General features: G+C 50.4%; 6 protein-coding genes across 6 annotated transcripts; 2 read left to right on the top strand and 4 right to left on the bottom strand.

Moving 5' to 3' along the window:
• Positions 1 to 28: 28 nt before the first annotated feature.
• Positions 29 to 556, top strand: Aspvir_000431 (uncharacterized protein; the record flags this gene model as incomplete). Its single annotated transcript, XM_043265567.1, has 1 exon — positions 29 to 556. The coding sequence occupies one exon, from the start codon at positions 29 to 31 to the stop codon at positions 554 to 556; it is 528 nt and encodes a 175-aa protein (XP_043121502.1).
• Positions 557 to 883: 327 nt separating this feature from the next.
• Aspvir_000430 (arabinan endo-1,5-alpha-L-arabinosidase) lies at positions 884 to 2,280 on the bottom strand (the record flags this gene model as incomplete). The annotated part of the gene is made up of 5 exons (XM_043265566.1): positions 884 to 943; positions 992 to 1,020; positions 1,071 to 1,249; positions 1,302 to 1,636; positions 1,684 to 2,280. The coding sequence occupies 5 exons, from the start codon at positions 2,278 to 2,280 to the stop codon at positions 884 to 886; spliced, it is 1,200 nt and encodes a 399-aa protein (XP_043121501.1).
• A 1,084-nt stretch (positions 2,281 to 3,364) lies between these two features.
• Positions 3,365 to 5,560, bottom strand: Aspvir_000429 (PX and BAR domain-containing protein; the record flags this gene model as incomplete). The annotated part of the gene is made up of 6 exons (XM_043265565.1): positions 3,365 to 3,460; positions 3,524 to 3,637; positions 3,696 to 4,769; positions 4,829 to 5,095; positions 5,144 to 5,421; positions 5,470 to 5,560. 6 exons carry the CDS (start codon positions 5,558 to 5,560, stop codon positions 3,365 to 3,367), a joined length of 1,920 nt encoding a protein of 639 aa, XP_043121500.1.
• Positions 5,561 to 5,883: 323 nt separating this feature from the next.
• Aspvir_000428 (uncharacterized protein) lies at positions 5,884 to 6,621 on the bottom strand (the record flags this gene model as incomplete). The annotated part of the gene is made up of 1 exon (XM_043265564.1): positions 5,884 to 6,621. One exon carries the CDS (start codon positions 6,619 to 6,621, stop codon positions 5,884 to 5,886), a length of 738 nt encoding a protein of 245 aa, XP_043121499.1.
• A 377-nt stretch (positions 6,622 to 6,998) lies between these two features.
• On the bottom strand, positions 6,999 to 12,441 carry Aspvir_000427 (THADA/TRM732 family protein; the record flags this gene model as incomplete). The annotated part of the gene is made up of 10 exons (XM_043265563.1): positions 6,999 to 7,823; positions 7,874 to 8,499; positions 8,548 to 8,688; positions 8,740 to 9,266; positions 9,315 to 9,625; positions 9,678 to 9,906; positions 9,954 to 10,193; positions 10,241 to 11,213; positions 11,272 to 12,221; positions 12,287 to 12,441. 10 exons carry the CDS (start codon positions 12,439 to 12,441, stop codon positions 6,999 to 7,001), a joined length of 4,977 nt encoding a protein of 1,658 aa, XP_043121498.1.
• Positions 12,442 to 12,820: 379 nt separating this feature from the next.
• On the top strand, positions 12,821 to 13,493 carry Aspvir_000426 (protein transporter TIM23; the record flags this gene model as incomplete). The annotated part of the gene is made up of 2 exons (XM_043265562.1): positions 12,821 to 13,414; positions 13,470 to 13,493. The coding sequence occupies 2 exons, from the start codon at positions 12,821 to 12,823 to the stop codon at positions 13,491 to 13,493; spliced, it is 618 nt and encodes a 205-aa protein (XP_043121497.1).
• Positions 13,494 to 14,748: the final 1,255 nt, after the last annotated feature.

The following is a 14,748-nucleotide window of genomic DNA, read 5'->3' as shown; positions in this document are numbered from 1 at the left end:
CACTACATTAATCCTCACTGCGTGCAAAATGTCCAAAGTACCAGCACCACCCGATGAAGACTCAACGCCTCACCCTCACCCTCACCCTCACCCTCGCCCGACCATCCTCCTCCACAGCACAAACACGAATACAAACGTCGCAGTGGCAGGCTACACCGAGAACAGGAACAACGCAGTAGATATCCACCAAGTCCCTCCTCGACGGAGGAGTCTCCTCCTCAGCGATAGCGAGATCAGCGTCCTGGATCTCGGTCCTAGTCTTGAGTTTGAGGCGGAGGAGGGGCCGCTGCGTCTGCGCGAGGGGAAGCATGGGCAGCGGGATTGTCGAGGGGAAGATGGGAAATGGGGAAAGGGGGCGTCGTTGGCTGTGCCTGGGCGGCAGGGTTCGATTGATGAGAGTACTGGTGGTGGTGGTGGCGGTGTGGCTGTGAGGATCATTTCGTCGCCTTTGTTGTCGCCGTTGAGGACGACGAAGAAGGAGAATAGTGGTAAGGTTCGGGGGCGGGAGTCGAATGCGGATAAGGGGGGTGAAGGGAAGAGGGTGGAAGGGGGGTGAGTTCATCCAGGGTTGGGAATAGATGGTGGTAGAGGAGAGGGTGTTGATGGCGTTGATGATGCCGTTAGATGGGTATGTTGTGGGTGATAGATTGCCGGCGTTCATTGGGTTGATGTTTGTGCTTTGTGTTGGTAGAGATAGACTGCGACCAGGGTGGAGTGTGTATAGATGTGGTGTATATATCTTAGACTTGAAGGGCGTTTGTCTGCTTTTGAATTATCTTCAAGTCGTTGCTCTATTGGAGACTCTGCATTATTTGTATCTGATCTAGGCCATCTCGATGTATTTGTGTATCCTGTCTAGTCTATCCTGATTTGATCATCGCATCTACTGGGGGACAGGCCAGCCGTCTACGTATTTCAACGGATTATATCCCAGTCGAGCTTCCTAAGACCAATTAGTCATTGACTCTTCAGAGGTACGGAATGTTCTTACCCAAAAGTCGTAGCTTATAGTTTTGTTCACTGTGAAGGTCAGCATCTACCGGGATATCTGTATCAATTAGGGTACTTACAGTAATGATAGTATAGTGTGTCACCGCTCTTTTCTGTCAACACCCCCTGTCCCCCTGGTGCGTAAACGTCGCGATTGGAGGCATACACGATCTCTCCGCCACCGTTGGCAAGGTCCCTGCCTTGCTTATCGACGAATGGCCCCCGGGGGCTCTTGGATCGACCAACTCGGATGCTATATCTGTTGCAGATGTTAGGAATAGCATTGCTGATTCAGCAGAGACAAGACTTACTCTCTTCCTGGGGGTGGTAGATTCTTCGTATCGAACTTGCAGCACTTCCCATAACTGAACCAGAGATAATACCAGGGCTCATGGTACGAGAGAAAACTCCCCTCAATGGGACGGGCACCCGACGGCTCCCGGCACAGCGGGTTGGGGTGCTTGCTCGCCGGCAGTGGCGCCTTCTCCATATACACCAGCTGTCGTGCCTCGGATCTCGTATCGCCTGCCACTGAAAGTAGGGTTTCGTCCAGCGGTACCTGCCAGATGCCCGACCAGAAGCTCCCGAAAATCAAGTATCCTTGACCGCCCTCTGCAACGAGCAACTCGGATCGATGGTATTGGAGCTAGTAAACGGGTGTTCATCTGAACCCTTCCCTGTCCCGGACTGTACGAGCAGCCCGTGGTCCGTCCAGCCCCCAGGACCGGGTGTCTTGGATGTGGCGATGCCAATGGCACTGTCACGGCATCCGGAGTTACTGACGGCATAGAAGCAGTAGTACGTGTCGCCGTGGCGGATGGTCTGCGGGGCCCAGGGGGCTTTCCGGTCGCCCTTGGGGATCACGCTGTCTGCGTCGAGGACGGTGCCGGTGCGTTTCCATGGCCCGTCGAGACTGGATGCCTGGTGGATGAGAATATGCTTGCCCACACTGTACGAGTAGTACGTGTCATCAACGTGGATGATGCTCGGGTCATGGATTTTAAAGTCAGTCGCATGCGTCGGTGGGAAAGGGTCTTGAGGCTGCGGATGCGGGTGCGGTGTCTGCTGCGGCTGTTGCGGTTGTTGTGTCCCCTGCGTGGGATGCAGCGGTATGCGAGTACATAATGCCCATGTTACAAGGCAGAAGAGAGCTACCAACACGACCATTTTGATGATACGACGACGAGCGGCTGATGGCCAAATTGGTGCAAGCCATGACGAAGGATGGCCTCCAGGCCGCGTATAAGACGACAGAAGCCATGCTGAGAAATCGGATGCCCTGGCAATCATCTCGGACAGGAGTGTATGCCTCTGGACTTCATCATTGCGGAGCATCAGATGAAATTACTACGGGGCAATGTGGTACATAACCATCTAGGGAGGCAGACAGATGTTCGGTCCTTGATATGTAGGGCTTGCGGATCAGGATCGCCAGGAAGACTCCCAGTGTCGGTAATGAAAGATCCTCACTTACTTTTGGAGCTGATCCAAATGATGAATGTGGAGACTGAGTGAGTGGTTCAAAGAGGAAAAAAAGTCGCCAATGATGACAACAAGCAATCAGTGATAACAAATAGCACCAATCACCGACCCACCAACTGCAAGGGGGTATGTACTCAAGCCAGGACCATTACGTTGGTACTGGCAGAGGTACCTGGCAATTGAGGTTCCTGATCCCTAGGGTCTGTTAAAGCGTCGATCCTGAATGGTGTTGATGCAAGGACACACCAATGGCAGTAAAATGGGCGCAAAGGAAAAGAAAAATGTAACAGTGGATGTACGAGCCACAATGGTCTCAGATGCAGAAAGAGGGTAGGTCAAGTCATCATGTAAATCACCTGGATGATTCCTGCTCACGGTGATGATGAATCAACTACCTCTCTAGAGCTTTTAACTAAAGGACCCTTTCTAGGCTTCTTGGATAATTCCTCGTGCTGGGAACCGGTCGCTGATAGGTTCCTGAGGCAGTCAAGCATTCCGCCAGATTGTCATATTATCGCCCCACAACACTGGAAGCGTAAGAGTGATAACACTAACATCTCTACTTGTCCACATCGCATCGTTCTTCCAGAAATAAATGACAGCATTGACAATGCTCAAAGAGCACGGGATAAGCCTTGCTTCTTACAACCCGTTTGACTCATCCTGTTTATTCCCCTCCAATGTCTCGGAGACATTCTGGACAAAGGCATACACACCAAAGGTTGAGCGGTATTTATTGGACGTAAAATGAAAACGGCCTATAGTCTCAGAAGTGTACTATAGTGGTATCACACTGTGCTCATTTAAGGCTGTAATATATGAAGGCAATGTAGTTGAACACGAACCCTACGGCTTCTTGAATCAAGCGAAACAATCCACCGGTATGTGCAGACTATCGAGCGACAATCTTATCCACCTCATCCTTGGCCTCTGTCCAAGTCTCCAGGTTCTTTCGCGCCCAGTCAAGATGACAGCGAGCATATGCGACCTATCAACAATCAGCATGGTCGCCTTTCGACGTGAATCGTCTCATCATTTGGGGACAATCTACCATATACCGCCGTAAATCGGCCTCCTTATCCTTCTGAAACCGCTTCAAGTCTTGTAATACTCCGGCACTCGCGTCCTTGACGTCCTTCTCGGAGACCTCGAGTGCTTGTTCCAGCTGTAGAGAAAGGCATCAGTGCTGAGCGAGCAATGCAAGAAGCCAATTGGCAACTAACCTGTATCAAGCTCTCCTTAGTCTTTCCAATCTGATCTCGTCGCGTGCGTTCGGGGTCCACGTCGGCAAAGCCATGTATCGCATGACTGATGCGACCAAATATTTTGTTCGCTACAAACGTGCCGCTTGACGTTTTGCGGTGAGCAGGAGGAGCGGATGGCCCCAACTCAGGCCTCCGAGGCGGAGAGGTGTGGTATGACTGCGGCTGCGAGCTGATCGTCTCTCCATGGGTAGGTGGGAAATCAGAGTCTGCAGAAGCTGTGTCTTCCGAACCCGCAGAGCGTCCATCCGCCTCACGGCTGCCAGCGCCACTGGTTGCTGATGAGGCAGACAAGGAACGTTGAGGTCGGTTCGTCGCAGATTGAGGTGTGGTACGGTTGAGATACTGCTCGATACGTTTCGCTTCGAGCTCGCTTCTCTCTAGAGAGTCCAGTAAGGTTTTCTTCTTGGCCAGCTCATCTCGTGTCATCTCTTCTTGCACACGTTTGAGAACTCGGTACCGTAACACGCTGCGGACAACACTGGCGAACTGGGCGCTCTCCCTCATAGGCTCCGCGAAACTCGCGCTCAACGAGGACGACAATTCCTCGGTTGCAATGTAGGACGTATCTGCCGCTTGACCGATGCGCTCGATAGCCGCTGCCACGGTCGGAGACTGTTCAGATAAAGAGAAACCGTTGTATCTGGCGCCCAGTTCCATGAGATCTGCAGACAGGGACGACAGATGCGCCAGCGTGCGACGGTTGACCTTTTCGATGTTACCTTGAAGAAGCAGCTCGAGTTCCCGCGTAGAGGATTCGAAATTGATAAAGTATGGATCCAGATCCTGTTCACTCAGTTTCTTCGATTCGGGAGGGAAACGGCCCAGAACATCAGGTCCAGGTACGTTGGCCGAGGCGTCTCCGCGGTCCGTAGTGCCAGAGGTTGCACCGCTCGGTGCCGATTTAAGCTTTGCGGAGCTCGAGGGAACCGGAAGCCAGGAGTGAGCAGCCGTAGGGTTAGCGGGGTCGAGGGGAGGTGCCTTCAGGTTGTTCTTTGGCACGGACGATGCAGGGTGGGAATGAAGAACCTCGCTCTAGAATGAAGTCAGCCTGAACTTGCGTGGGCCGCATGGCTGAGATATTATCAGCATACCCAGCTAACGTTCGGATCGAGGAATCTCCACCAGACTCCATCCTCCCGAACTTCCTTCATCCGGCGACACCTATTCAAGAAGACGGCAAGCATCCGTTTACGCAAATCAATAATGGCGGCGTCTTCCTTGGCTTTGGTAGGCTTGGCAGCATAATCTGCCATTGTATGCTTCTCTGGGATCGGGGGGATGACCAGGGTGGGATGAAGGTTCACCAGTGTCTGTCGCAAGGAAGCGAACTCGGAGTATCGTCGTCGGACTTCAAGATCCTAGATTTCGTGAGCATCTCAGTCCTATGCGCTTTAAGGGGCACATACTCCAGTGCGTATCGTATATACAATGAAACCACCGCCGCCCTCATGGTTCTTCCCGGCGTCCGTGATGAGGATCGGCATGTCCGGGTTCTCGTAGAGAATCTGTTCTATACGGCTATCGTAATGACTCTTGCGGGGATAACCATGACTCGTCTGCTGGGCGCCATAGTCTTCAGGTTCATCCTCGTCACTCAGGTCCTGCGGTCGGGAAATGTAATCGGGCGGATCCTGGTTGGACGATCGGCTGGAGGGTGACGGACTGTGTTCGCGATCATAGAGAGCTGAGAGCGTCAGTTGCGAAGTTAGACTATGCGGAAGGGGAGTATTACGAGGTGACAATGCTGCAGAGTGTAGCGATTCCGAAAGACGTGCCTCGTTATCGAATGCGCCGTACGGGTTGTTATCCTCGTCGTTCCACATGATGGGGGCTGGGAATCGCAGGAACAGCCGAGCTCAACGCACTTGAAAAGAAATCTAGAACGTACAGCGGGCAGAATCAATTCAGAGAAGAGAGTAGCATCAGATATATCGATATAGAAGAGAAATCAAAGCTGATGGATCCAGAGTGAGAGCTAGATGCTGTATGTGGAGAGGAGAAGATGCATTGGGAAAAGTCACCGCCTGGAGATCCGCGGGGGAGTTCCTTTTACTACAACGTCACCGCCTCGGGAACAAACCAAACCACCAACCACGTCATTTAGCCGGTCTTTACCTCTCTGATTAGTGTAAATAACGAATACTATCTACCAGATACCCTCTGGCTCCGCTGGCTTCGCTTTCTCAGTCGCCTTCGTAGTTGTACCGTCGCTAGCTTTCCCATCCCCTGACCATTCTCCCTGAGTGTCCTGTGCTGGAGCGAAAGCGTCACTGGCTTTCCATCCGCCCTCAGTTTGTCCCTGAGAGTTCTGCACTTGTGCTGCATCACTCGCACCCCACGGATCATATTGTCCTTCTGCTTGTCCCTGGGATTCCTGCGCGTTTGGCTGTGCATCGTTATTCTGCCATTCGTCATCTGTCGCTCCTGCTACTGGAGTAGAGGGTTTAGGAGGAGAGGACGGCGGTGCTGCCGGTTGAGCGGGAGATGAGGGAGGAGCACCAGCAGGAGGCGGTGGGGGAGTTGATGGCCTTTGCTGTTGCTGCTGCTGATGCACAGTATTCTCTGCTCTTGTCGTAGACCTCCTGACCTCGTTTCTCTGTACATGTCGGCCGATGGGTGAGACCCGTCGCGAGCTTCGTCTCGTTCTATTTTGTATTGACGGTCTTGGGGCCGCTGATCTTGACCTTGCTCTTCTTCCTCGTTCTTCCCTTGCTGATAAGAGCTGGGCAGCGATGGCATGGGCATCTCTCTGTCGCGTTTCTTCTCGTTGTAGCCGTAGGTTCCGTCTGACTTCTGCTCGCCATTTGAAGGTGAGGGACACGCCGATTGCGACTAATCCGAGCACTGCGAGGAGGACAATAGCGATGGTGAGGCTTGAAATCATTGTTGACCTGGGTCAGGCTGTTAGTGTTGTCGAGATGGCGAGAAATCAGAAAGTATTCACACACTGGCCTCTGGAGACTGACTGGCCTCAAACCGAGGGAACTTGATTCCTAATGCACTTCACTGACACAGGCATCTCAGACTAGAATACCTGAAGGCATGGTCCTTCTCGAGTTTCTCATAGTATGTGTTTAACTGACTCGAACTTGCAGGTGAGAAGCCTCACTCGGCGCAACTGAGAGAACTGATCAATTCACCATTCAACGGTGACTGGACACTTGACCACGCCTCACGTGGATTGACTTGACTGAGTTGTATAAACATATATTCATTATCTCATTTCTATCCTGACTTTTGTCTATACCTAAGAATATCAACTCATGCGCATTGCAATGCTTGCTGCGCTCTCGAGAGCCAGTCGTCATGAAGTGATATCACTCGTCCAGATTCAGAAAGCGATTCAAGGAGCTGCTTGAGCCGGGTTTGTTCCTCACTCAAGTACCCAGAAGCAGCAAAATGCCGAGATACTAGAACACCCGCAATACTAATGACACGCACACCAAGAGTGAAGGTTTCGGGCTTTGACGCCCAGCCTAAAAAGCCATCATTGCCCGCTTCCTCGACAGCGAGTTCGCAGATATACGATAGCCCTGCCAACACCCACGTAGTAACTCCGCGAACAAGGTCAGGGTTGAACGATGATCCTGCCATTTGGAGGAGCATTGTAGCCCAAACATCAACTTCACGCACTTCGTCAATGAACAGGTTCTGTTTCTCCTCTTCGAAGAGAATCGTGCTTTCTTTCCTGTGCTCGCAGAGCTGGTCTGACACCGCCTTTAACCTAGGTTTGTCGACAGAACCACTGACCTTCGGTGCTTGGCCGGTAACGTACTGAACGATTCTCGTGCACAGGAATGAAGATTGGGCATAATTATCAACGATAAATTTTGAAAGAAGGTCGCTGGCATACCGAGGAGCCAGAGTAACGGCTTTCGAAGGAGAGACAGTGGAGTAGGACAGGATCCAGGATGCTATTGAGGCCGCAAGTTCACGCAACTCCTCGTCGTCATCATTTAACATGTCATAGAGAATGAGGTAAATCTCCAGAAAGACGGCGTTGACCTGAGGAGGGCTGCCAACAGGCCGCAAGATGCGCCCGAAAGTTGTCAGAGAAGTCACCGCAGCATGACGTGTTGTGAATTCCTATATTCTGTCAGCTCCAGGAGTTCCAAACGGAATGAATTATGGCTCACCGTCTCCTCCTGCATCGCGAAACGGAGTCTAGTTGCCCACCGGCGAATATCTCTCTGCATTCCTTTCCAATGGTTCAGGGATGCTCTAACAGTCAAGAGGCATCCTTGTAGACGCAGCTCAACGTTCGACATGTCCCGATTGGATGTTTGCTCGCCCTGTTTCGAGTCTATTTGCTCGTGCAGAGCATCCCATGGAAGTCCAATTTCCTTCATATCACTTTCCCGGGACTCAAGAACGATACGCAGAATGGTCTCAAGTGAAGAGACAGCCGCCATTTTGACTTCTGCTGTGTAGCTTCCCCGAATGACTGAAGAGTACAATGTGAGCACAGTTTCCCTATAGCGGCCCCTCTCTCCCAGAACAGCTTGCATCTGCTCAATTATCCACCGACCGGCATTTGAATCGAAGCGGGATACATTTTGGAAACATGATTCCAAATTCTCCACGTTACCGGATATTAACATCCGCAGAACTCCTGTCCAAGCGAGTACTCTTCGAAGTAGAGACGCGGCACGAGTTGTATTTAGAGTTCTCCAGTGAGGATGGGATGAATCGAACAGGAAGTCTAATATATCTTCAAAAGCGAACACGTCGGACGCATGATTGACGATATGAATAGCTGAATCTGGTGGGTCTTAGTGACAAGCTCACAATCAGCCTTGGTTCAACTCACCTTCTGCTCCTGATTCAATGCTTTTCTCGACAGCATCATTGAGAATTTCTATCAATGTAGTGGCGACAAACGGGGAGTGTGCAGAGGGAAACAATGCTGCAAGGATATCCTGTATGACGGATGCTACATCGCTCAAGTGATCTATGCCCTGTCAGCACATGATATACGAATGCAACTTGACAGAGAGCATACTATTCCAGAATGGAAGAGAGATAGATGCAAACCTGCGCAGAGCGTACTTGGCACAGAGCGCTTTGCCATGGAGAAAGTCCTGAGTCTCCAGACCTCGGTCAACTTCCAACAGAGCCCGAATCTCCGTCAAGATGTTGGCGCGCTTCAATAGAGAAGCGTATACTCGGGCTGAGTGCTCTCTGATCCCCCATACGGGGCTCTTGAACTGCTCTCGGACGAGATTGCGAAGCAAAATATCGTCGTCGTCAGAAACGGACGGAACTTTTTCAGCGATCAACTCCAGCGCTGGGAAAACCCGTTCAGTGACAATGTCATGATCAACAAATTGACTGGGCTGTTTCTTGTCTGTTGGAGCAAGAAGATTTGACAGTAGCCGAAGAAGACCTGGATACTTGTGGAACGAAATTCTGGCACCGGGCTCTGATCCGGAGCTACCGCCAAAGCCAAAATTGGCTCCTGTCAGTAGGCGGCACATACGTGTCAAGAGAGCACGGAAAAGCATCAGTCCAGAGTTACGAAGAGCCCATCTAGTCCGGTTAGCTTTCTGGACCAGCGTTTGAGGGAACCTTACTTACATAGGCGATCCTAGCCGTTCAGCTGATAGAGTAAGGGCAGGCATGATATAGGGTTCAGTGAAAGGACCGAGTTTGGTATTCGTAAATATGTCTTTCAAGCAATTCATGGCATGAACCTGTGGTAGTTCGAGTTTTTGTTTGCTACGATCATGTTCAGCAGGGAGGTGAGCTATTTCATGGAGCTCATCTATGACCTGTCGGAAGAGCGGCCCTCCTGGCCTCGAAAGAAGGATTCCCGTGGCCAAGGCTGGTAGACCCGCCGAGCGCCTTGTAAGTTGAGAGGCTGCCTCAAATATAATCTTCCTCGCTTCCTATATACGACTCGTTAGGCTCTGAATCTCCCCGCTGTGTCTGTTCTCTTACCTGATACCACCGCTGAGGCAGAGCAGAGATAGCAGGATCATTCGACTGGCCGCATCGTTGACAACAAGTGGCAAAGGTTTGAGATACGGTCGAGAATGCTCCTCTGTGGCGAAGTTCGGCAAGTTGAGTGAAGCTGGACATCCCTATTTTCTCATAGTCATCGGCAGTGAACCCGGACTCCCCTTGAGGCGCATAGGTTGCATTGGCGAGGGTCGCATGAAGCAGAAGACTTCTCACGTTAGCGGGGGAATGACATTGCCAGAGAAGCAAAAATACCTTGACTCTCGAAGAGCACGCCAGGAATAAGACAGGATATCCTTTGGCCCGATGTTAAACTCCTCTATCGGCTCATCGCTGTGTCCTTCCGGCGAGTCAATGCACAAAATAGGCTTGACTTCCTCCCAAATTCGGTCACAAATAGACACTATCCTTGTGTGAACAAGTCTCCAGCCATCGCCTGTTGCTGACACATGATCTGAAATCAGTTGATGGAAATTAGACGTCGAAACAATGTATCTGAAAAGTTAGTCGTCCATCTATGCCTGAAAGTGGAAATCTCGCACCTTAGAGCAGACACATATCCGTGAAGAGGAGCGTCCCGCATCGAGGCGGTAAAAAGACCACCAGGATTGGAAACTTTGCCCTCAAGCTTTTTCAGAAGCAGATCAACCACTCCCTTCTTGGTTTCCCACCATTGTGAATCGCCTCCCGAATGAGTCTCAGCTGCGGCGCAGAAGATGATATGGTATAGTCGGGCGACGGTATCGGCATGGTCAGCTCTGCTGGTATTGCTGGCCAATTGCTCGGCTTTTATCAGGGCATCGATCAGTCGCAATGACATGGCCGATGATCGGTCTGCAGATTGTAGAAGGCCGCCCAAGAGCATATCTCGGGGGGCCAGGTTCAGGATGGTCAAAGACGTTGCTCGCACCTCCTCAAAGGGGTCCAGCAGAAGATCCACGAGCAATCTGATAAGACTCAGGTCGAATATCTCGATGTTGAACTTCCAGCGAACTTTATCCTCTTCCATCTTGGCACGCTTGGTCAAGTTAACACGAGAATCAAGACCAGACTGGAGGAAAAGATTTATTGTCTTGAGAGCCATGATATGGCGAGGATAAGAGGCGGTGGGCCGCATGTCTGCCTTGAGGAAACCAATGTAGGCTGTGAGACATGCTCGAGTCTCCGAATCGCTCCGGGCTGACCTTGCCTGCTGCTTTGTGTCTGTAGACAGCTCTTCCTGACTCGAACCATCCCGGTTATCCAATATACCACCCTTCAAGCGTACAATCAATTTACGAATCAAGCTGATGATCTCCCCTCGAGAATAAGGGTCAGACTCAGCGTGCATAGCGGGCAAACCCCTGAGAATTGCACGGATCGCGGTAGATGAAAGAGGTTTTGTAGTGGCAGGTGCTGATATTAGGAGTGAGAGTGCTGCTATTCTGATGCTGAATTCTCGGTGGAATAAAAATTGTCCAATGACCTCACTCGGTAGGGAGAGTTTCATGCCAGTTCCCTGTTTAGAAGAGCCATCTAAGAGACAGTTAGTACGCGACGGCCATATTCAATCTGAACAATATTCGTTACTCACAGTCTTCGTCAACAAGGCCGGTCTTCTTGGCCACTTGTAAAGAGGCAAATAGGAGAGTGAGCTCCGGCAATGCAGCGTCAGCCATATCACCAGCAAAGACATTCTTGAGAGGTAGACTGTCTAAGAAGGAATGAAATCCAGTGGGGTCATTGAGGAAGAGCGGTTGGAGAACATAATTCGACATAGGCTCCAGATTGTCCATGTTCTGTAGCACCATATACCTGACGGGAGGGATCCAGACTGGAAGGAGAGCGCACTCATCCTGTGCAAGACCAGGGTCAGTCTTGAGTTTTTGAAAGAATGCAGCCATAGTGTCACCGGCACTTGAGGCAAGCTCCGGATTCTTCGCCTGGTTCAGAAGCCCCAGTAGCAGGATCTGGACAGCAAGCCCTCTGGATTCTACTCTCTTAGTGTTGCGGGAAGCTTCATTGGAGAGCAGGAGGACATCCATAGATAAGGCTTTGCAATCCTCTTGCAGGAGGGATATCCATTTCTCGCTGTTCTTCGACAGCCACACTTGGAGCATGGATATCAACTCGTGGGGCAAAATAGCGCTCTTGCGTGTGATAATCTCAAGCGAAACAAGGGAAGCCTTAAGTCGCGCACGCGGTTCACCGAGAATGATACTAGGAAAGATAGCATCTACCAGACCAGCCTGTATTAGATGAGAGCTAGATTCTTGTCGACTTTTGGCCAATAATTTAACCAAGGAGGTTAGAACCAGCTTCATCGGCTTGGGTTTCGCATCTTCAAATCGAGTTATAAACACCTCGAATGCGGAGAGCCACGTATCCGGTGACTGAGCAAGCTGTCTAGTGCCTTCCCACTTGGAGACAGAAGCGGCATCAAGGAACGCACTTAAAGCCATACATGACGCCGTCGTATGAGAACTAGGAATGGACGCTGTGGAAAATGTCTTCAACAAGCTCTGCCATACCCGGCTCACTTTACTATGACAATGTCAGAAAATCTTGACTAAAGCGTGTCCAGAAGAGAGCCTAGAGCATTATCTTACTCAACGTTATCACATTCTTGTGTAAATTTCACCAATGGTCCTTTCGAGATTTTGCTCAAAGTATCCTCCGATAAAAGTTGTATAGTCTGCGATATCTCCTCCATGTCTACGCGTCTTCCGTCAGCCAAGACGCTGGAGACAGCTGAAGCCTGCATGACCTCTACTGAATTTGCATACCGCGGCTTATCAAAATCCCCGACAATGATCAATTGAACCTACTAGCACCCTCAAAATTTCCGTTCCCCACGTTTGTCATGCTCATTTGCCTCTTGTGGATTTTCGAGGCGGGTCTCCCAAAAAGGCATAGCGCCGGTCAAGGATTTTCCCGATGCCGGCCCAATGGAAACGACGTGAGCGACGGACATCAGTGACTGCTGAAGTTTTTGTTTCCGGTCTTCCATAAAATCGTCTGTCATCATCAACCCTGCCATCAAGGCCAGTTGCGCTGTCGGGGTAGTACTCTTTACCTCCATCGCTCTACTTTCTACTTACATTCTTATCTGTTTTTTAATCTAATTATTTTCCTACATCAAAATGGCGATTTGGGACTCAATCAGCGGCCGCAAGCAGGCCCAAGGATCCGAGGCTTTCGACCCTTCGACCGCGCAAGATGCCACATCCTTCCTCTCCGAAGCTCTCATACCTGATCCTACTCAGCTTCATCCTCTTGCTGGCTTGAACCAAGATACTCTTGACTACCTGACCCTCGAAGACTCCGTCCTTGACGAAATTCCGGGCTCGCGATCGGTATTGCCATCCCGTGGATGGTCGGACGATTTGTGTTACGGAACTGGAACTACCTACCTTACTGCGCTGACGATAGGAGGTGCTTGGGGCCTTGCTGAAGGTCTCAGACGTACACCAGCTACAGCGCCTCCCAAGATTCGGCTGAACGGTGTTCTCAACTCGATTACCAGGAGAGGACCGTTCCTCGGAAACTCTGCGGGTGTGGTGGCCATGGTATACAACGGGTTCAACTCGGGACTGGGTTACGCACGGGGAAAGCACGACGCAGCCAACAGCATTGTTGCAGGTGCCTTGAGTGGAATGCTCTTCAAGAGTACTAGGGGTCTCAAGCCCATGATGATCGCTGGTGGTATTGTGGCTAGTATCGCTGGTACCTGGGCTGTACGTGATTCTTATTTATTTCTTCTAGTGGCATTGTTCGCTAACTATTACATAGGTCATCCGACGCGCTTTTCTGTAAACACCAACCCAACCTTTGCTCAATTGCAATTCGTGCGCTTGAGCCATGTCGACTCTAAAATGAACCATCGCAAGGTCGCGGAACCCACAAACTCCATGCTTTATTTCAGCGAAACGGGCGGTTGCTGTTCATACTATACTCCTTTATTCTCGCCTTATTATTTTCCCCCAACTGTATTAGAACGGCTTTCTCGTTGTCCCTCACAAATCTCTTCACTCCGGCGCTCAGAGTATCCATCTTTTTGCATTATCCGTGAGTTGGGACCGGCATGATAATGGGTTTTTCTTTTTCATATTTTACGGTTTCTGTACATATAGTCACCTCCAGCCTTTGCGCAGGGCTCCAAAAAGAGCATTGATCTGCTTATTGGATGATTTAGGAGCTCAAATGAAAAGACTCGAAACGAAAGTGATTCGTGTCGTAAGCATACTATCCCTAAGCACGCCCGAACATGACATATAATGATACCTGGACGCTCGGCAGGTACATTCGAGGTGTTTACATGTGACCTGCTGCTGATTGCTTTACAGCTGAATGACCGATCATTATGCTTCTAACAGTCCATTTGTTTCTTCTATTTCTGGAGTTCTTTCTGTCATTCTATTCAATGTCACATCCCTCTAAGTTATCTCAGAGCATCACACCGGCAACATATTCAAAGAACAGCGCAGAAGAAATGGGGGCTATTATGGACGGCTATTCCGGTGTTGTTCCTTGAGAGCTTTTCATTTAGCCACTGTGAATAGTTCACATACAGCTCGGGGTGGGCTTATGCCGGCTTGCCGAAGAACGGCATCTACTTCAGTGAGATTGACTGCCAAGAGGCATTTACTTGAGGGACTTCTTCACAAAGTGTCTTGCAACCCGATCTCTATTGTAAGGTGTATCCTCTGCAGAGATCCCGTCCATTCAAGTTACCGATCTGTCTTCATTCTATAGATAGCTTCGGATGGGCTTGTGGATACGGGATGCTTCGGCTAGCCGACATGTTGTGGTACCTATCAAGTATGAACAATAGGTCTGTGGAGAGTCGGATAAAGACTGTTCAGTCTCACTTTGAATCGTGGGGCAGATACATTGTTATTTATTCTCTACTTAAATTCCATCCTACAAATTTGATATGCTTCAAGAGCACCGTCTGAAGGCTGTGCTGTATGCTTCAAGCTCGATGAAGCTGTCAATGGAGCGATTGATATTATACAAACACACAGGATCATTTACACTGGCTTACTATTCCCTCAGGCATACCGGTCAA

This window comes from Aspergillus viridinutans (genome assembly GCF_018404265.1).
Source record: "Aspergillus viridinutans IFM 47045 DNA, scaffold_1, whole genome shotgun sequence".
Lineage (NCBI taxonomy): Eukaryota > Fungi > Ascomycota > Eurotiomycetes > Eurotiales > Aspergillaceae > Aspergillus > Aspergillus viridinutans.
Note: the sequence above shows the minus strand (reverse complement) of the source record. Positions and strands in the feature narration are given on the sequence as shown.